Here is a 22,389-nt window from a genome sequence, read left to right as displayed (position 1 = left end):
ATCTAAGCATGATATGGGTAACTAAAGAGAGTTACTTGTGGACCCTCAGTTTTCTGACCTAGCTATTTCTAAAACCATGCGCATGGCCTTGATCCTAGCTCAGATGTCCTCTCAGAACACAGGACTCCTGTCCGTCCCCAGAGTTAAAAAGAAGTCAGCAGGCCACAGGGCCTTTTCCCATTGTGCCCCCTTGAATAATCTTTCTATGGAAATCAGACATTCTGTTTCTTTAAATCCAAACTCAAAACTCATCTTTTTGCCTTAACTTTCAATTATTTGCTTATTCTTTCATTATCCGGCTGGCGGGTTGGTCTCAAGTCTCAATGTAATATAAGCAGAGTAATCCTGCCAATAAGAATAATATTAACCTTCGTAAAGCCACTGCTTCTCAATAAGCCCCTGGTGTTTGTGTCCCACAAACACTGCTGTATGCCTCTCTCTGTCTCTCCCTCCCTCCCTCTCTTTTTTCTCAGGCTTCTCTGTGCTGGACAATCGGCCGTCCCGGTTGTAAATGATCTGCTCAGTTTTGCTTCTTGTATGTTTGGTAGTCTGTCCTCTTTCCCAGTTGCATAGTGGAGAGGAGGTTGTATGGCTCAGGCTCTAGCTGTTTGGCGACACTTGAAAACTGCTTGACATCCTCCTGGACCCATCTGTCTGACTTATGTTCTAGGGATGTACCGATGTATCAAATGTTGCAATATCGCGATTAAAAAATGTATCGATACCAATGTGGGACTGACATAATCTATGATATTACATTATTTCACTAGTATAGCTGCGTTCTCCTAGCTCTCTTGTGTATCGTTGAAAATTGTGCTTTCCTCAACTCTTGTGTGCAAGAAACGCAGTGATAACCACCGTCTTCACAGAGAGATTGGAAACGAGAAATTGTCGGATGAAGAAGATAATTGTGGCGATGAAATGAAGAAATTGAATTTGAAAAATTTCCCAAAAAATGGGAAGAAACTGAAAACAGACATTTTCATTCTTATGAGCCCTCCAGAAAGCTCAGGTACTTTCCCCAATTTCTAGGTATATGCATCCAATCTGGCAAACCGTTTATATGACATTTTTTCAAACGCCGCCACCCTAGCCATCTGACAAGCCCACTCTTGGATTGATAGCACCTCTTCATTCCTCCATCCTCTTAAAATAATCTGTCTAAAGGACTGTTCGTTATTTAATTAAGGAGCCACCGGAGGAGTTTTGTGGCCTCTAACCTAAAAAGACATGACCCTCCCCTCGTCTGTAATAATTTTCCTATGACCCTCCAAAATGATTTGAAAAAGAGGAATGACCCTCCCCTCGCATGCAAGTTTGCACTTAGCAAAGAAGTACAGATACCATTTGATTTTTACAGCCATGACATACAGGAGTTAACCTCTGCATTCTCATCTTACACATCACACTCCTCTGTTATGGTGTGGTGGCCATTTCAGTAGATTTATTCACTAACATTGTTGTGGAAACACAATAAACACTGGAAACTAAATGCACACTTCATGCATTACTGCATTACTTCAAATACTAAGTTACTCCTCTAGTAAAGTAGTATTCATATGAAATAAAACAATAAAACATTGAGACCATTCAGCAAAGGACACTGGGATATAGGCTAACCAATTCAACACTGGTTGCTATGGACTTGTCACTAGGCTTCGTCATTGTATATTTTAGCATAGGTAAAGCTGCCGAAGCTGAACATTATATTCCAAAACATATATGTTTATTTTTAAAGCAGATTTTAAGTTACATTGTAACAATTTAACAATTCGCCCTTATGAAATCCAATCGCGGCACGGCTGTTTTGGAACGCAATAGATAGACGCTTAAATTCAACTAAAATATAACAGTGAACAATCAGTGTTGGACCTACAGTCTGTTGAGATGCCTCTCCAAACTCACCATAAAACGTTACGACACGTTGAGAAAAAAGATCCGTATTTTGCCGTAATCCAATGACATGAAAAAAAAGTAATCCACAGCGATTAGTAGATCCACAAAAAAGGTAAATGATACAGTGTATCCAGCAAGGCCGATACGAGCGTCTCATTCACCAGCCAGCTCCAAACAGGTGAACGAGGCCTCTCCACTTCGCCGTTTAAACAAAGTGGAATAAACGTATAAAAGTCCAAATCTACACAAAACCCTTAATCAATTAGTACGCTGACATCACATTTATATACATGGCATTTAGGAAACCTTTATTGCAAGATTGGCACGGTAAGATGTCCAGACTAGTGCAACAGTAACTTTCGTTTTTTTACATCCTGCTGCTCCCGTCGTCAGCCAAGTAATATTTTTTTTACTAAAGCAGTATATGAAATCAGATGTATTACCTACCACCATTTAGTTGTTTTGTGTTATTTTAGATATTTATAAAATATCTGGTCATGCCAGATGTAATTATTCCACTCATTTTTTAAACAATGCAATTACCCGTTTGAGCCACCAGGGGGGCAGTGCTCCTCCTGCCCCCCCAGCAAACTCCGCGTATGCGGTCAGACCATCTGCTAGGGGGCCGAGACTGAGAGCTACATGGATAAATATGCACCAAACAAGCCACTTTGAAATTTTGCTCTTTTCATGAATAAAAAAGTTGGGTGACCCCCCCACCGAGACTAAAAAATGTTGGATGACCCTCCCCTCAGCATAAAATAAAAAGACATGACCCTCCCCTATTTTCCTCCGGTGGTCCATTCCATAAATACCGAATGGTCCCTAACACAGCCACCAGCAGAAGCTCACCGACTTTCGGGGGGCATTTAAACTCCGTCCTTGGCGTCGATTTCAAGTTTGGCAGGATACAGGATTCTGAATCTCACCTCTCTTTCATGAAGTTTAGTGCATAACTTTTTGATATTAATGAACGTCCGTTACATTCAAGCCATTCAATCCTCCGTGTCCTCCGTGGCTACCATGGTGGCCACAAGCAACTGGAGGGGTGGGGGCGCCCACTGTGGCCCCTGTCGGCCACCGTATTTAATGAATTCTTCAAACATTTTACTATTGCCTATTGTAGTGGTTATGTAAGGCTTCAGCAGCTCTCTCCTGCATCTGCAGACAGAGTAGATTACATAGAACTGGAGAAGAATAAAGATGTCTCCCTTTTCACTAATATTAAAAATGGTGAAGAAATGAAGATTTATTATATTATTGTGGAAGTACAGTTTGATATAGGCGCCAAACTTACAGTACATGTTAGAGGACCTTGGCACTTTAGGCCCTGTCTCAAGTCACCAGACATAACATTGAAATGAGGGAGATAATGGGTAATCACTTTTATCTATATTTTCACTTATAGAGTTGACAAGTGAACAAAGTGTATGTTAAGGACCCTTACTTCAGGCAATTTTCATGTTATCACATTTATAGGCTGCCTGGGAAGGTCCCTTAACACACACATGCAAATTCCAGCATCGCCAGATGTTCTCTGTCTTTCTACCGTTATACTGTATATACATATTCCATATGTACGGGGAATGATCCCCCTGAGGTCAGGTACTTTAAGACACACCGGCTTGCCGGGCCACTCCCTATGGTTCACCTGTAACGCACCTGTGCTGCCGTGAAATCACTGATTGTTTGAGCTGTAACTGAGTTAGGGTCAGGTGCGTAAAGACAATCTGCCTTACATCTAGTGAAGAAAGAAAGGAAAGTGTGTGGGTCACAGCAGTGTATCTGAACACAGAGAAAACAGACTACCTGTTGTAGTAGGGGAGCCTGTCTGCGGGCAGCCTCCTTGGATTGCTATTTCCCTTGTTCCAAAAAGAAAGCGAAAACAGTTTTGCTGTCTCCAGTGGTCTTTTAAGTCCAGTTACAGCATCTGTGTGTCAAGCAGGAAGCAGCCTCCTTTCCACAATGGATAGAGTGCTGAAGAGAAATCCCATTGCAATAAAGCAACTCTACAAGGTACCTTTTGAAAAGAATGGTAAGCGAGAGAAGGAGCTGAGGTACAGTATGGACAGGTAATAATTCATTATTGCACACTACACAGTGCTGTAATCTCCTTGTCTTTCAGTATTGACAAGTACAACCTGTATATGCAGAATATGTAACACAACATGTGATATGTGTAACTGTATGATTTACAAAATCTACTGTAAATTATTTCCTAAATTTCTAAATTGCTTTACTAACTTTTATAGAGAGTGATGGAGCTGGAAAATGATGAATAACCACACATTTTTGTGTATGTTGATAAGGCAGGATTTAACTTGACTAAAGTCAGGAGACATGGGCGTGTTATTATTGGTCACCAAGCCACTGTTAATATGTAACTACCGTTTTTTTCAACCTATTTTATCAACCCCTATTTTCCTATGTTTATGTGTGTAAGTGACTGATGGGAACAACAATCTTTGACATTGGTCCAGTATTAAGCAAGATCGCTGCAGTCAGCAGCAAGCTACAATGTAAGTTAATAGGACAATTGTCCATCGTGTATTTACCTTCACAATAGTGCTTGTTTTGCCACTGACAGGCTCAGATTAATATTCTAAGTGTCTGACAACATTATGGAAAGGATATCTAAGGAGGTCTACTTTTCTATTAAAGAGTAAGATTTTTTCAAACAAATAAAACATATCCATATCGCTAAACCCACCAGACTCCATGTAAATAAACAGTAATTTTAGCATCGTAAAATACACTTCATTCAAAGTCGACAGAAACAAAATAAAACTTTGAAAAGCCGTTTTGAGTCGTCTTTCCACTTTTCCAACCATCACTCTTGTTTTGGTTAAAATAAACACATAGTTTGCCGATTAAATGTGAAAATATTTTGGCTCTTTACACGCTAAAAGTATAGCTTTTTTAAATGGAGTCTGATGGATTTAGCACTAGCAACTTCAGAGCAGTTTCTGGTTAAACAGAAAGGTCTCAAAGAGGTTTTAAAGGTCTATCTCTGAAGGGATCCTTTCCATAATGTTGTCAGACACTTAGAATTTGAGCCTGTCAGCGGCAAAACGAGGTAAATTCAAGCTGGACAGTTGTCCTATTAACTTACATTGTAGCTTGTTTCGCCGCTGCCGACTGCAGCGATCTCACTTAATACTGGACCAATGTCAAAGATTGTTGTTCCCATCAGTCACTTGGACACAAAAGCATAGGAAAATAGGGTTGAAAAAAACAGTAGTTACCCTTTAATGTGCCAGCACTTTCGAAATTGCTTTACTAACTTTTATAGAGTGATGGAGCTGGAGGCTGATGAATCCCCACACATTTTTGTGTATGTTGATAAGGCAGGATTCAACTTGACCAAAGTTAGGAGACATGGGCGTATTATTGGTCACCGAGCCAATGTTAATGTGCCAGGCCAGCGTGGAGGAACATTACAATGTGTGCTGCCATATGTGGGAATGGTGCACTCAGTCACATTCCCATCATGGGCCCTATAACACACACAGTCTCATTAACTTCCTGGAAACTCTTTACAGGGATCTTATTCCTGACAATGAGAGGGGGTTGGTAAGAAATGACTTGCCAACAAATGTTATAGTTTGGGATAAAGTAAGTTTCCATCGTTCAAAGACAGTTGGGGAATGGTTTGTTGCCCACCCATGTTTTTTTGATGCAGTTTCTCCCACCATACTCCCCATTTCTAAATCCTGTTGAGTTATTTTCGGTATGGAGAAGATGGATGGTATATGATCACTGTCCTCACGACAGGTTGTCCTGTCCTTGTGAGGATATCACAGCAGATTGTTGTTGTGGGTGGCTGCGTCATGCCAAAAGATTTTTCCCTTGTTGCATTGCAAGGGAGGACATCAGGTGTGATGTTGATGAAATGTTGTGGCCAGACAGGAGGAGACCATGAGGTTGATACATTTGTAGGATCTTGTCTTTTTTCTTGCACATATTGTATAGTAGTTTCTGATCATTTTGCTGTTGTATATCTTTTTTTTTCTGTACAAGCATTCTTTATGTATTTGTGGTTGACCAATAACCAGTCATTGGGGGGCCCGGGGGATTTTTATCAGAATACAGCATAGAAAATCTCCTTAGAAATATAGGAAATATTGGCTAGGATAGAACAACACAATGTAATTTTGTTATATAAAACACATCACAGTCATTATTTTCACTTATTTTTATTTTCAACAAATTGTATATCCAAATACAATACACATTTTCTATGGGCTCTTAAGGCAAAAATGTGGCTATTCATCATGGTAAACATTAATTGGTCATGTGACAAGGGCTGGGAAGATTTTTTTTTTACAGAACTGTATACAAATAAAGTGCAATACATTTCAATAAACTTGCCTCAATGTTCAACAAAGAAAACCTTGCAGTTCACAGTTTTCAGATAACATGAAACGGAACAGAAATAAAGTGCAATACACAATTTATTTCTCACAGCCGCACAGTAGTTCTGTCTGGAGCTTAGCACCACCCATGACGATTGTGATTGGTTTGAAGAAATGCCAATAAAGAAGAGCACGTTTTTCTCCCATCCTGGAATGCTGTGTGGACTAGCCAGACCCTCCTCTGCAGCACTGCGAAGGAAGGTCTGGCAAGGCGAGACTACACCCAGGTAAACCCCCTGCGTGTCTAGCTCCTGTAGAGGCTGAGATGTTTTGCCTCTTTTCTTTCCCTTAAGCATCACTGGCAATATTGGCATTACCATCTTGTTTTTATTTATCATTGCTTGAGTTTTTATTTTATTGTATTTAATAAAACCACCCAAAACCTTAAATTATTGTTCCAGTTCCAGTCAAAATAAAAAGTCTCTGTATTTTCAACAAAATCACAATTCTGTGACTCTTGTGTGTGCGTGGACACATTCAGAATTATATATGGAGAGAATAACCCCAGATTCACATTTTGAAAGCATGTTATGAAGGCAATAGTTTTTCAAGTGTGGATTGTTTCCAGAAGTTCCCGGAAAATGGTTAACGCAAAATGCAGTGCTAAATTATACTGTGAATTTACTAGAGAGGAAAAAACTTCAAATGGGATATGAATCCCACTTTGCCCACAGAGATTTGAAGCTCAAATTGCACAGGGAAAATGTGCCACAATGAAGTTACTGTATGACGGGGAATAACAGTACTCTGGGGGAACTGCTGGACATTTTTAAGTTATTGGCTGATGCTGTTACCTGGTACCTGGTATGTGTCTAACTCACATTTAAAAGAGCAATGTGTGGCACATTTCATAGAAGTAAACCTCTTTTTTAATAGAAGATAAACACAATTAGTCAAGGTTGTTGAGAACTTTGGGTTGAGAAGTGTGTGTGTGTGTGTGTGTGTGTGTGTGTGTGTGTGTGTGTGTGTGTGTGTTTCTATTTGAAGCCCATTTCTACATACATTTATAAGGACTATTGTATTATATTGTACAAAATCCAGGAAATGATTAAGTTGACCATGATAATACATTATGCCAGAAAGAATAGTACTTCACTAATTCAATTTTTATCTATTTCTTATAATACTTTTTGTATATTTTTTCCTTTGTCTATTTAATGTGTATTTGTGTATTTCTGTGTGTGAATTTTTCTTTTAAACTGTAACAAGGGAATTTCCCCAGTGTGGGATAAAAAAAAAAAAAGTCTTGTCTTATACTGTAAGAGACTATAAGAAAAAGATGTCTTACATTCTATTTTGTTTAAAAATAGTATGTATTGTTTATAATCACCGAGACTTATAGGCCGAATAAAGTATCAAACAAATTTGAAAATGGGGGGACACAAACGGGATTTTGAAAAGTGTGGGGGGGAAGCATTCCCCAGTGGAAATTATGCCCTACAATTAGTTATTCAACCTAGTCCCAGTTTGTACAGTGTTTTCTGTGTTGAATCTTCTTCCTGTCATCTATTAGTCTTTACATTTTATATGAAATATATCAGTTTAGAAAGTTGTTTATGTAGGTGTTTTTTGCCCTCACTGTTTTTATGTCTAAGGTTGGAAATGAAGGCATCAGCACATTAAGACCGACTTGATGGTTTTGTACAAACTACTGAAATAGTCAAAACAGTAGGTGAACATGTTTGTTGCTTAATGTTTCAACCACATTTTCATCAGAGCATTACATAGCTGTATCATTCTATTTTGTTAAGATATTTTATGCTTTTATTTAGACTGGACTCGAAGCCTGGCCGACGCGGTTAGGACTGAGCCTTAACGGTACACAGAGTGCGATTTGGTTTTTGATAATGCATAACAAAATAAAACATCCAAGAATTAAATCCCCCTTTCAATACCATGGATATAGTATATAGTATACCGCACCCTGTTAAAGGAGAATTCCGGTCGATTTCAACACGTAGCTCTGTTGTTTGTAAATTTGGAGTGCTGTCAGTAGCGAGAAAAATGAAAACAATCGGTGTTGCCTACACCGTGTTATCCTCCTGCTAGCGTTAGCACCCAGGAGACTGAAATCGGGCATGTTTTAAAGACATATTGATCATATGATTATATTTAGTAAAGAAGTGGTAACCAAGGGTAAAGCTTCTTGAAGTAGCTTCGTTGGGATGTGATCTAAGAGACAGGTAGATGGCTTAACTGAAATCTTTAAAGTTAGTTGGTGACGGTCGATAGAAGAAACACAGTCTTAATTTATGTCAGGTTTTACAGCTGTTTCTAGGCTTCCTGTGTTTGAAGATACAGTGGTACAGGTTTAGGGCAGGAGGTGAGGAATTTAATCTCTAATAGAATGTTATCATTAAAGAAGCGCATTAAGTTGTTACTACTAAGAGCTATACGGCTACATGGCTCAATAGAGCTGTGACTGTCAGCCTGGCTACAGTGCTGAAAGACACCTTGGGTTCTTCTTATTTTCCTCTATTAATGATAGGCTACTGGGACTTCCTATACTTTTTCAGATTGTCTTGCAAGAAACAAGATTCTTCCAGATTGGTGGAACTCCATTTTCCTACAAGTTTGCGTGAGGTTTGCTTTAATTTGCGGGTTTGGGAGTTATACCATATAGCTAACTTCCTTTGGGCATCATCGTCTTTTTTAGAGGAGCAACAGAGTCGAGTATTGTTTGCAGTCACCCTGTAGCACTGTCTACAAGATGATCAATTGGAGAGGGACTAAAGTTAACATAGGAGTCCTCTGTTATATTGAGGAATTGCATCTAATTAAATGCCAATGGAATTTAACCACAGCACTATCAAATAGACATCTAGTGTAGAAACTTGTATCCGTGGCATATAGCCAGGTACTAATTATTTAAAAGTTATTAAAAATGGTCTGATAAAAGTGTTCTGTGGAAATACTATTAAATCTTCAATTTCGATGCCATATGCCAGAACAAGGTTTGTTAAAACAGTGAGTGGGTTTATGTACACTTGGACTGAAGCCAGTACAATTGTGAGATAAACACAATACTAAGGCAATTTAACACTCAGAGAAAACTTTTTATTGTTTTTTTTCATTTCGTTAAGTAAACCCGGCAAGAACAGCCAGACAACTGGAAGAGCCATTTCATTAATCTATACACAAACAAATATAAAAACGAATGACCAGACTCCTCCAGTCGACTTGCAGTGGCTCTTCTCCTAGCGGCCTAGGAATCCTCTCATCCATTCATCTTGCAGTGGCTACTCTCCTTCAGTTGGCCTGCAGATAGTATCAGGAATTTAAAGATTCTAGCATGTCAATTCTGCTTTTTAAGTTATTGGTGTTCTCTTTGTTTAAATAAATACATGGACATTGTTAAATTTTAATGTTATGTCCCTTGATTTGGTATGTGTAACAGGGCAAAAGGGCATTTTTTTATTGTAGATGTGTTGATGCATGGTTACTTTGCATGGTTTTATTGGCATGTTCTAAGTTTGTTTGCTGTCTTTTTATCATGTAGTGTTTTTAACAGTATCAGTTTACCTACTGCCCCAGGGACTACAGGTGGAAATTAGCACAAGTGCTACAACCTGGTAAAATGCATCTCTCCTGTCTAAGGTTAATGTATATTGTACATTGTCCATGTTTTAAATAAATAAATGCGAAAAAAAAAAAAAAACTGCACACCCACCACTCACAACAGTAAATCAACACATGGAGCAGAGGCCTGTACTACGAATCAAGATCAACATACCCTGAATTTCTTTCAGTTACCCGGCTTCACCTAACCTAACAACCGCAGTCCTGCATAAGCTGTCACGATGCTGAAAAAGAGGTGGTGTTTGCACAGCATGACCAATCGCAAACATCTACCAGAGCTGCATATTTTAAATAAGAAGAGCAAACTATAATTCTACATAAATATGAAGAACACAGACACGGTTTTACAGGCAAAACGCAATACAGTCGCTGCTTCCTAAAACAGGAAGAAAGCTGGCAAAAAAATAGCCAACGCTGTAGATGCGTAAATCACAACGCTTATCAATATCACTTCCCCATCAGTCAGGACCAAGATCTGACCATAATTACACTTGTGCTTTCCATAAACTGTCGTTGCTTTAGCCTATTTTTTCAGTTGCAACCCTGGCAGTGGTAAGCGATCGTTGGAGCAAATAAAATATATAAAAACATTATTCAAACTGATGTGTGGCATTGGCAACACACGGCTCAACAAGTCGATAAATAGCCTATACGTAATTCCCTCTGCTGAAAATCTTTATCTTTCATAAAAAATACCCATCAGGGAATGTTAACGGGGTTGCCGGTCTCTAAATGTTTTAACTTTTCTGAGCACACCTGATCTTCTAAGAACGGTGACGCTGTTATCAGTCAAGTATTGATTGGTCAGTAGGCGGTGCTTTTACACCGGTTGATCTCTAATCTCCAACATAACCTGCTCCCGACCAGGTTAGATGTTCAGCATAAGTTACCACGGCGATTGAACCCGATCACTAGTGATCCACCTTTGTGATACAGAAAACCCTTGGTTGAACCTGAAGTTACCTCGTTAATGCCAAATCTTGCTTCGTAGTACAGGCCTCTGGTCTCCAGGACCTTTTTTAATTTACTTTTAATTCAATCAACCGTACCCCCGCCACATACGCCCTGTTATACACTATACATCTGTGTTGACACGTGACAGCAATGTGAATGCAAAGTAGGTCCACACTTTGCTTTCAGGAATCGATAAAAGTAAACTAAATGTCAAGTTTCTTAATAATTCCCCAGTTCTTAGAAATTTGAAAAGGCTTTAAACTTACTGTAGTCTAGTGGATCCTTGCTTCCAGTAAGCAGGAGGTTGGGTGGAACTTCACATTCCTGTAACCACTCCTAGATCCAAAGTCCCCTCTGTGCTGAAGCTTTATTGGCTCTCTGTGCAGATGCAAGCCACAAATGGTCTGCCCAGTGCTCTAGCAATTGAGGAAAACATCTTTTTTGTGGAGGCAGCAATCCTGCTCATGGATGGACATCGCCTTTGCTCTGTTTGGTCTTTCAAAGTTTCTTCTTTACACAAATGTTTTGTGGAAAAAAAACAAAAAAAACAACGTTAATATTAATTGCTTTACTTCCAATACTGACTCACTACTAGACTAACATATTTATGATTGTGATACAAATAGATTTGTGTGTGAAAATGCAATATATGCATAGAGGGTCTTTCATTTTGACTCTATATAAGCGAAAAATACATGAAAAATAAATAAATGCCAGTACATGTTAAAGCTCAAGATAGTTGAACCTACGAAGTTTTTGTGTTTTGAAAGCTCAATTGTCATAGAACGAACAAAACTTTGATGTGTTACCCTGTAGCTGGCTCCTGTCCTGGTCCCTGATCAGAGAGATGACAGGTGTAGTCTTGCCAGCCTTCTTTTTTTTGCTGCACAGTTTTTTTAACTTCTTGAAGAAACCGCAGGTTGATTTCTTGGCTGTGTTTCGATGAGGTTCTGGATATGTAGACATTCCCAGCTGTGTCCTCAGTGCTCTCACAATAGCCTCCTCAAAAGTGGGATCCCCTGCTCTTACGACCTCCTTCAGTTCATCTACTGAACCAAACTCCAGCAGAAGGTCGCTAATGCCAGCCTGGTAAATGTCTTTGAAACTCCGACCCATCAAGGTGTCATAGAAGTGGTTGTACAGCATAGGGTCCACATCTTGAAGCTGTTGAATCACTTTCTTTACAACCTCACAAATCATTTCACTGTTTTCAATACCGATGACAATAAGCATCTCACGAACCAGCAGAGTCAACAGGGATGCGTGAAAATTGCCTCCCAGCAACTGTGACTGCGTTAGCTCAAGCGGCTCAGGGATAACTTCATATGTTGGGATATTTTCTTGACTCAATACTGGAGAAGGAGGAATTACAGGCACTACTTCTAAATGGTCCCCTGCTGCATGTCCTACAAGCACAAAGTCAGGATCTACAGACAATTGTTCAAAAGCGAGTGGAGATGGATAATCAGACTGCTCTGCGTGTAGTTCTGACCAAAGGAGAACCTGCACAGCACAACGAGTAACAACCTCCGCTGTCCTCAGGTAAAGAGCATGAGCGACAATGCCTGGGTCGGTGACGCCTTTTCGCCTCAGGTTTCTATAGATCACAGTGTCACAAATGCGAGTTCCGGCTGGCGCTAATGGAATCTGGTAGTCACGTCCAGTCATTACCACGTTAAAGGTTCTGTTTGTGAGTTCTCTTAGTTTAACGACCTCCAGCCAACTGTCTGTCTGCACTGCCCTCTGCAGATTTACTTCCAAAAAATCTTGTACCAGTTCGTCAGCTATATTCTTGATAGATTCCATCACTGTGGGACTTAAACGAGAAGAATGGTCCTCTGTTGTAGAAATTACTGTAATTGAACTGAAGGGACACCTATCAGAATGGGACTCTGTGTCGTTGCTGTCAGGCACAGCACCTGGTATGGAATCCAAACCACAATAGGAGGACATGGCAGACTCTTGTCTATCTGATTTCCTGTCTTCCACAGTCAAAATGTGTGTCTTTGAGCCAACTCTAATACAAACATCTCCATGGTTGCTAGGGCTCATTTCACAGTTTGGCATTTGAGCGTTTTTTAGGACTTTCAGCATGCGAATGATGTAAGTCTTCACCAATTTCTTTAAGTCACTTCTGGAATTTAAATTGAATATAGGGAGCTCCACTTCTCTGCCTGGTTCATACGATGCAGTCTGGCGCCGCTGATCTTCAGTCATCTTTTGAGCTCGCTGCTGAGCTTCGAAGGCTCCTGTCAGTATGGTGGCAAACTGACGAACCATATCTGTAAGTTCTCCAATGGAAGTCACACAGCCACTGACAAAAACCACTGGAAGTCTAGACTCCAGGATGGGAGTCTGAGTGAACAAAGTCAAGACTGAGTTGACAGTCTTTGAAATGTGTCTCAAAAGTGACTTGGAGAATTCCTTAGTGGCCACAAAATTCTGGACTTTGATCTTCAGAGCATTAGCCAGCGCCTGTTCAATAGAATCCCCCAGGTAGGTGTGGATTCGGTCCTCAGTTAGGCCGAGGACAGATGGAGAAAAGGTGCCGTAGGTTCTCATGTATCTGTAGACCTGTGGCATTACGACATCTATAATAGTCTCTGCAAAGATCTGGATGATATCCATGCAAGAATTGGCCAGCACAGTGGTCGTCACACAGCTCACCAAGCCATTTGTCATTAACTCCCAATGCCTGAAAGAAAGCAGTCAATGTTGTGGCATAAAGATTCAGATACCCATCTGAAGACAACTCATTTTTTCCACAATGTTTACACAAATGTGTAACTGCCACTTTTATAATAACAATGTGGCCATGACTTGACATGTTCTCCTAAGAATACTTGTAAATACTATATTTTTAGCTGTAGCACTTACTTTGTGGTAATTTGTATCAAACATTTGTTGATTGTAAAACAGACTTCCTTTGGATCAACATGTGGCAGGTCAATATGCAGAGTATCAGGCGTCTGCACCAATGCAGCAGAACACCCTGATTGGTTCTGGGCTGGTTGTTCAATCATAGTGATGTTCCTCAAGATATCTGAAAGAAGCAAATGAAACCACAAACTGAACATTTTCATCTTTGCAGATGTGGTATTTTTTGCATGGTTTACAGTAGGCCTACAAGAAGTGTGTAGGTGTGTCTAGCCTTTATGAAACTAGTACAGTGCCCGTTCAAAATGTGCCTCATTGGAAAGGGCCAATTGCTTGGCCTGTGGTAGTGCTGCTTGTAGAATTCTCCAGAACCAAATTGTACCCCCAAATTACTTACAGAAGGACCCCAAACCTCTTAATATGCAATGTGTGTGTGCGCGTAGAGTGTGAGAGAGAGAGAGAGAGAGAGAGAGAGAGAGAGAGCAAAAAGAAAAGGTGGAAGGCAATGCAAATACACATTTTAGTGTTGTCTTTTTTGTCAGTGATATTGCATGTTGATATCACCAAAGTGTGAATGTGAATGTGTTGTCTCATCTCGTATTATCGTTAATATAACAAATTTAACACTTCAGTAGAGGTGTTGATTTCCATAAAGGCTTAGTGGCGGTAATTACGGTTAACGTTGGAGTATGGATTTGATTTGCAGGGGTATTTTGCCAACAGTAATGTTATTAGTGTTATAAGTTAGCAGTAGAGTTAATTAACCGGACCCACTGCTATCATTGCCCGGTCAGCTCCAAGATAGTCTACATTGCACAGCGCTGTGGAGGAAGCTCCAAGATTAGGTTATGTTCTGCCTCTGTTTAGAAGTGGTGAATGTACAGCTCACAACAATATAATATGATATAGTGTTTGGCTTTTGTTTGATATTTAGTGTTGGCAAATGGCTTTTTATTGAGTTTCCTCTTAGCGAAATAATAGACACAGAAAAGCCAGCGTTACGTAGTGCCTTTTTTTCCAACCTTATTCAACACAACAGTTGCGATTTTTCCTGTCAGCTATCTGCTCGTGCTCCGGGAGAGTGAAAAAAGTTTGCTTGGTATATCCAGCAATCGTGTAACTTTAGAAACAGCAAAAAGTGAACCACAGCCCAAGCCCGTCAACCTCCCCCACCCCCGCTGCTGTCCGGAGCGTGTCAACAGCCTACTGCATGCTGCGTCAGCAGTTTATTGTTCAGCCGTATAGTTTCATTCACAGTTTTTAATATCCAGTGCTGTCTAAATTGCTCCAAAATCCAAACCCCAAGTTTATTGGGTAAAGTAGATTCATGAGATATTTCAAAGACAGATGCACGCACACACACACACACACACACACATACACACACACAGGCGTCCCGCTTTATTAGATAGATGAAATACATTTTCTCTGTAGGGAAATGGTGATATGTGTTGAGAACATTACTGATCACAAGACTAGGTAGGATGATTATTTCATGAAAAACGTTTAGTACAGAATTACAGTTAGGGACCGTTCAGTATTTATGGAATGGACCACCGGAGGAAAATAGGGGAGAGTCATGTTGTTTTATTCTTTGTTGAGGGGAGGGTCACCAAATGTTTTTTAGTTGGGGTCACCCAACTTTCAACGTGGCATCATGACTTTGCGTAAACTTACACGCTACTTTCCTAAAGCCAAATGGCATGTTATCTGTACGCATTTTGAGCTATCCACGTGTATGTCTACACTGTACAGCGGATGTAAACATACATACCACATGGTGGCGCCACGTGGCGTGTTATCGCAAGAAAGTGCTGTGCTATCGTGAGAACAACGTCACACGCGTGTAAAAAAAAGAAGAAAAGGTTGGGTTTAGGGAAAGAACATTGGGAAAGGCTTTAGTAACACTCAAAAACGACAAAAACACGACGGTGACTAATGTCACACGCTTAGGAAAACAATAAACGGTTGGGTTTAGGAAAAGAACATTGGGGAAGGCTTTATAAAAAAATAAATAAAAAAACGGTTGATAAACGGCACACGCGAGACGCAATCCCAGCTCTCCCGGGTGAAAGTCCTGTGTTTTACCACCCCAACCAACCTCTGTCCTTTTGTACTACTCGCTACGGCGATAATTCACATGTAATGTAGGTCAATGGAGGCCAAACGCCGTTGATGTTGCCAAAGTATCATCACTGACATGGAGCTGGAATATAATGAAGCTGACAAGCTCAAAGGTTTCACGTTGCGTCGAGCTCGAGCACCCACGGAAAATACTGAGCATCCACGTGTGCCAAACTGCCGTAGGCTACATTCATTTAAAATTAAACATTGTTGCTAAGTGTGACCTGTCAACTTCTCATCTCCAATCCTATCTATACAGCTCCAGCCAGCTCACAGCGGGGTCTGTGAAGATGGACAGGCATCCCGCCGGCTGTCACATCAGACTGTGGGGCTTCTGAACTCCGACACAGTCGGACCAAATTTGCAATTAGCCATTCATTTTCGTAAAACAGCCCATATTTGAGCACTACATAGTTGAGTTCTCTCATAAAAAAGTCTCAGAAATGAATTTAGTAATGAAATAGCAGACGAACAGTGTATAAAGTTTCCAGTTGTTGGCCACAACAGCAATCCATGGTTGTTGTGATTGTCGCAGCGCTTTGCACACCAACACACTTAACTTTGAATTTCTGATTGGGCGGGCCAGCTGTCAATATGGGTTATTACCCAGTGTGCTTTGTTGAATGGTCTCAATGTTTTGTTGTTTTATTTCACGTGAATACTAGTTTTTTTAAAGGAGTAACTTAGTATTTGAAGTAATGCAGTCATGCAGCAATTGCATTGCATGCATTTAGTTTCCATGCTTACTGTGTTTCCACAACAATGTTAGTGAGTAAATCTACTGAAATGGCCACCATAAGGAGTGTGATGTGTAAGATGTTGACTAAAGATACCAAAACTCCTCTGGTAGCCCCTCAAATAAAAAACGAACAGTACCTTACTAACGTTCGGGAAAAATGTATTGAATAAAAATATTTTTTTGTATAGTTAGCCAAGGTAAATGTAATACCAACTCACACGTTGAGGATGTCTACAATAAAACTATTTTGGTGTTTGACCACTAGTCAGAGAAGTAGAGCCAGCTTACCTTGTTCCTGTTGTAGAAATGATGGTCCGGTAGCTAGGTTTGTAGAAATAAAACTGTCAGAAAGTTTTCTGTACTGTTCATTCCTCTACTGGAATAGTCTCTGACTGATAGAGTTAACAACTAACCACAGGAAGGGTTCCACTGTGATGTCACTCCATTATGACAGAGTTCTAGAATTTTGAACTGTCATACTATCGTAACATTCTCTCCACCATAATATTAAATTTTACACTATGAAAGAAGATATTCTGCATTATGAGAATGTTTACTTTTAATACTTTTAGTTCTGTTTTGATACTTGTTTTTACTTATGTAAAAAATTAAATGCAGGACTTTTACTTTTTACTCATAGTATTTTTCACAATGTGATATTACTATACTTTTACTTACATGGTAATTTCGTGGGCCCTCCTTGTGGCTCACCAGGTTCGGTGTGCACCCCTGTACTGAGGCTCAGTCCTCACCGCAGCAGCCCGGGGATCAGTTCTGCCTCAGGCCCTTTGCTGCATGTCATCCCCCTCTCTTTCCCACTTTCTCTTGCTGTCCTATCCATTAAAAGGCCAAAAAAATTATCTTAATTCCTCGTTCGTTTTTTTCAACCTGGATCCTTTTTTCACATGCATTGGTGTCTAAGTGACTAATCTTTGAAACTGGTCCAGCAGTGAGCGAGAACATTATAACAGGCAGCCGCAAACTAGGGTTGGGTAACGAAACCTGGTTCCACTATGGAACCGGTTCCTACGCAACCGGTAGGAATCGGACCCGATTAGAACACAAATTTCGGTTCCTCATTTCGGTTCCACTTAATGTGTCGACTGAAATATTTTCCCTCTGTCGCTCTGAAACGGACGTAAAAATATCACACTTTCTCTGTAGTCTATCGTTAGCTAGCTACCGTAAGTGTAGGCTACTTCATATTTTCCCTCTGGGCTCACCAAACGGATGTAAAAGCATATTACGGCTACCACATCTATAAAAGAGCCTTTCTTTGTCAATTTTCAGTTTTTCAAGAATCAGTTTAGGAATCGGAATCGTTTTAAAAGTACCGGTTCGGCATCGGAATCGTAATACCCAACCCTACCGCAAACTGGGCTGCAATGCAATGATATACAGTATGTTTTTGCCACAGACAGGCTCAGGTTGTTATTCTGACAACATAATGGAAAGGATCCCTACAGAGAGAGACCGTTTTGTTAAAGAGTAAGATCCTTTTTGTTTAACCAGAAACAGCTCAGAAATTGCCATCACCAAACCGACCAGACTCAATTTAAATAATCAATACTTTTAGCGTGTATTACATATTTCCACATGTAAATGGTACATTAAGGGTTTATTTCAACCAAAACGGAGTTGTGATCGTGGGAACAGTGGAAAGATGAATCAAGACGGCTTTTGAATCCCCTGTGTTGGATTGCCTTCCCACCGATTTTGAAAGAACCTTTGCAATATTGTGAGTCATTTATTGCTTGAGGTGTATAATGATGCTTTTGAAACGGGCTCCATACAGCATTCCATGCACTCTACGGTTATAACTCTTGCAGATGATTCAAGACCAAATAGTGGAGACGACGAACAATAGCAGGATTACAAAATGTTTGCTGCTTGAGAGGGCTCAAATTTTTTTGCTCAGATTGAAAACGCAGTAGCTGAAGCTAAAGCTATGGCAACAACTGGAGTGGCAGCAGGAGCCTTAGGTTGTGTGGTGCGACACAACACTTCTTGCAGTGGCGGGAAGCATAGGCGCATACAGAAGCAGTCTTCACCAGGATCTAGGCCACTGTCGAGGACAGCTGTGATAACTAGTTCAGTGACTGCTGGTAAGGCATGCTATCGCTGTGGCTCTTCAACCATAGACTGTAAAAAATATGGACAGCCTGTCCGTGACGTTGAATTGAAAGACTGCCTGTCTCTGCCTCAAACACTGCCTGTCTCTCACTTACTGCAGAAACAATAGTGTGACCCCTAGATCAATGTCGAAACACAATGAGTCCCTTCATGGCTATAGACATATCTTTTGGACTGGAAGGACAAAGTCAGATTTGATTAACATCAGTACAATGCACAAAGAAATTGACAATAGGTTCATCCAACTAATAAATAATACACAGGTGGCGTTGGACTCTACAAATGTTATGCAAGTAGAAAGTAATGTTACAGGTTGGCTACTACATGTAACAAAAGAGGAAGCCCACACAAATATGCACTAAACAGCTGTATATGGCTAAACTACAAATGAACACAATCTTGAAGGCAAACATGGAAGTCAGTAATATCAGTAGTGTCATGAGTTTATGGGTGAGTGTGAAATGAAGTGTGTGTAAAAGACAAAATATAATATCTAAATGAAGCGCTGGAGTGTCCCCGGGGTGGTGCATGGCAATATGGGGAAGAGACCAGAGTCTGGTTGGCAGCCATCTGAAATGCATGTAAGTCAGGCCGAACAGGTGTGCCCCATCTCCTCCTGACGACCCTGGGTTTGGCTCTGCCTAAAGGCACCCTGGGACACGTTAGGCTCGTTGGAGATGAGCCAGGTCTGCGCAGAATCGATCACTGGCGATCGCTGCCCAATGCATGCCGGTTAGATTTGTGTCCGACTTGATCCCGACTTGCTCTGACGTCATGCACACGTGGGCAACGTGGATAACCTCACGAGATCAAGGCGGTCGCAGTTCTGAGACGCAGGCAGCGCAGTTGCTTTTCACCGACAGCAAGAACCAGGCAGACCCAGGGCATGCTGGGAAACACCGGTCTCTCAGCTGATCTAACAGCTGATTGGTTCAGAATCGATTCAACATGATGACGTTTTATATAAACTTTTTATTGATTTTGAATTGGAGGGATTTTAACTGCTATTTTTCTGATTTAAAGGATTATTCTGTACAAACCACATGTTGTGTGGCTGATAGTTACATTTAGAAGTACCAGAGAGACTACATCTGTTCAGATTACTGATCATCTACAGTCTGTTGTTAATTAAAATCAGCAACAGATCGCATGTAGAGCATTTTGACAGCTACTCTGTCATAATAAAAACAACTGGAGACTGTGTACAAGCTGATATATGGGTCTGATAACATTTTATTAAATCTGAATCGGACCACAGTGTTTCTGTGACTTCCTGTTCAGCCTGAAGGCTGCTGGAATCGGCTGGAAACTGTCTGACTAGACCGCGGATTTTTGTCACCGCCCCCGGCTGCTGCTGCCTGCTCTCGTTCTCTTTATAGGTGAGGCGCAGTTCATCTCGAACGAGCCTAATGAATCTAACAGTGATTATATCATACACATACTTTGGACATGTTTAGCACTTAAAGATGGCTGTTTCCAATCATGTACAACAGGTTATTGTTGGAGTGCTGTACAAGACATTCCATGTCTCTGCTAAGCTGTCTATTTTTGGACTCTATTTTGGACTCAACATTTGTTGAAATATAAAAAAAGAAATTCAAAGTTACGCAAAACAACTGCAAAGAGGTTCTAAACAATTACTATGGCTACATTTCGACTGCAGGCAAATCCGATTTTTTTCTCAAATCAGAACTTTAAGACAGACTGTCGGCTCTGTTATTTACAAGTGATCAAATCGGAATTGTGTGTCCAGACATCACCAAGACACCAACCATTCGGCATGGGTTTCTGTGTTAACAACATAAACGTCAGTGCAGCTACAAATGGCAAGCATGACAAATGGAGGTCTATCATTTCACCTTCCAAAAAATCGCCCTGTCAAGTCCTGAATAGGTTGTTTTTCTCCACCATGTTCTCCATAGTGCTCTGCTAGTAACAGCATCTGCACAGAACTCCATCATTTTGGATTTCACAACATCGTTGTGTTTTAGCAATTAAGGTTATTTTGTTGAGTTGCCTCTTTAGCAAGTGAATTTTTGGGTTTGGATTTGATTTAGCATCTGATGCGGTTTGGTGCGGTTCAGACTTTCTAAAATCAATTTAGATACAATCTGGATATGCCAAAAACAGATTTGGGTTGGCAGTCTGAACAAGGCCTATTAGACGCAAAATGACTACAAAGAGATGAAAAACAAATGCAAGGAGACGCGAAACAACTACAAAAAGATGAAATGCAACTACAAAAAGATGCAAAACAACTACAAACTATGCAGTTGTTTTGCTTCTCTGTAGGAGGGGTGGAGGGTCTTTTACATGTCTGTGCACAGGTGCCCATTTTCTCATTATCCATCCATTCCTTCATCTTCATCTAAGCATTTCTCTCTCTCCCTGGGCTCACAGCTTTGGGTCTCTGTGTTGCTCTTGTGTCTCTGTCATCATCCCTTCTCTAACTAACATCCACAGATGAGTCTACCCAGTGCTGATTAGTCACTGCCAGAGAGAGTATAGCCCTGAACACAGATGCCATTAGGTTAAGTTACCACACATTAAGGGCCGTCCACACCAAGAATGATAACTATAACCATAACTATAATGATGTGAGCATCCACACTGCTGAACGATAATGTTCTGCAGTGGCGTCAGACAAGCCTGCACTGCACGCTCCAGCTAATAATAATACACTAACACAGCGATTACAGGAATGTCTGTAGTAATATCCTACATATTAATGGATTCAGGTACATTTTATGAACCAAAAAAGTCTGACCGGCGGTCCCTGGGGTGTTGACACCACTGTCTTCTATAGGAAACAGCAGTGAACAGAGCTCCATAAAGCCGGGGATCAGAGCAGGCAGGCGGTGTCAGATCTGTGCAGAGCAAAAACACCCGACAGTCTAGATACCATCCAAAACACACTGTGTTAAACAAATCTCTCCGCAGTGTCTCTCTATGCTGTGCCATGTTGTAAACTTGGATCGATTCTGATTGGCGGTCAGTGTTTCTATCGTTCATAAAATCGCTCTGAAAGTGATCCCAACGATATTGTTCGCCACTGCCATTGTCGTTGTAGTTGTGGTGTGGACTCCGCCATCCACTGGAGTTAGAAATCATAAAAACTGTTTATTCATAGTTATTGTTATCATTCTTGGTGTGCACTGCCCTTAAGCCTTGTGAAGTAGCCTAATGTGTTATGATTCCTTTTAGCAGATTTGGAGGGCCCATACTGTTTAAACACCTTTAAAACCTGAGGGGGTTAACACTCCCATTGAAAGCTTTTTTTCTAGTGACATCAAAGTGAAAGTTATTTTTTCAGAAGGTAATTTTTACTCTGTTAATAGACATTTTGATTACAATCACTTTAATTCAAACAGAGGCTCTGATTTAAGCCCCCCCCCCCTCCCTCCTCCCCTTACCCTTGGGCCTGTGCGGTAATCAGTCCATGAGTCCTATAACTGAGCACAACTGCAGCTACAGAAAGAACAGTCAGGACAGATTATAATGACATCACATGTGTCTGGAGCCTGTGAAGGGCACTGCAGAAGTGAAAATTGGAGGGAAATTGACAGCACTGCAGGGGGGGCTGTTACATGGCACTTATGATTGTGCAATGATCAGAGCTCAATAAATGCTCCATCTCCACTACTAAAACTCACTTGTTAAAATAAACTACAG

General features: G+C 40.6%; 1 protein-coding gene across 1 annotated transcript; it reads right to left on the bottom strand.

Annotated features, from left to right (window-relative positions):
• Positions 1-9,360: 9,360 nt before the first annotated feature.
• Positions 9,361-16,946, bottom strand: LOC116050156. Its single transcript, XM_031300185.2, has 5 exons — positions 16,873-16,946; positions 13,722-13,887; positions 11,654-13,539; positions 11,111-11,354; positions 9,361-9,569 (listed from the first exon to the last, which is right to left on the bottom strand). Exons 2-4 carry the CDS (start codon positions 13,865-13,867, stop codon positions 11,212-11,214), a joined length of 2,175 nt encoding a protein of 724 aa, XP_031156045.1. The 5' UTR covers positions 13,868-13,887; positions 16,873-16,946; the 3' UTR covers positions 9,361-9,569; positions 11,111-11,211.
• Positions 16,947-22,389: the final 5,443 nt, after the last annotated feature.

Source organism: Sander lucioperca, chromosome 19, assembly GCF_008315115.2.
Source record: "Sander lucioperca isolate FBNREF2018 chromosome 19, SLUC_FBN_1.2, whole genome shotgun sequence".
Lineage (NCBI taxonomy): Eukaryota > Metazoa > Chordata > Actinopteri > Perciformes > Percidae > Sander > Sander lucioperca.
Note: the sequence above shows the minus strand (reverse complement) of the source record. Positions and strands in the feature narration are given on the sequence as shown.

Bases quoted from the DNA above. Each gene is read 5' to 3' on its own strand.
- LOC116050156 (XM_031300185.2), bottom strand. From the start codon at position 13,867: ATGATTGAACAACCAGCCCAGAACCAATCAGGGTGTTCTGCTGCATTG. The intron at 13,540-13,721 runs GTAAGTGCTACA...GCTTTCTTTCAG, and splicing joins TTGATACAAATTACCACAAA to GCATTGGGAGTTAATGACAA. The intron at 11,355-11,653 runs GTAACACATCAA...ATTTGTGTAAAG, and splicing joins GGACAGGAGCCAGCTACAGG to AAGAAACTTTGAAAGACCAA.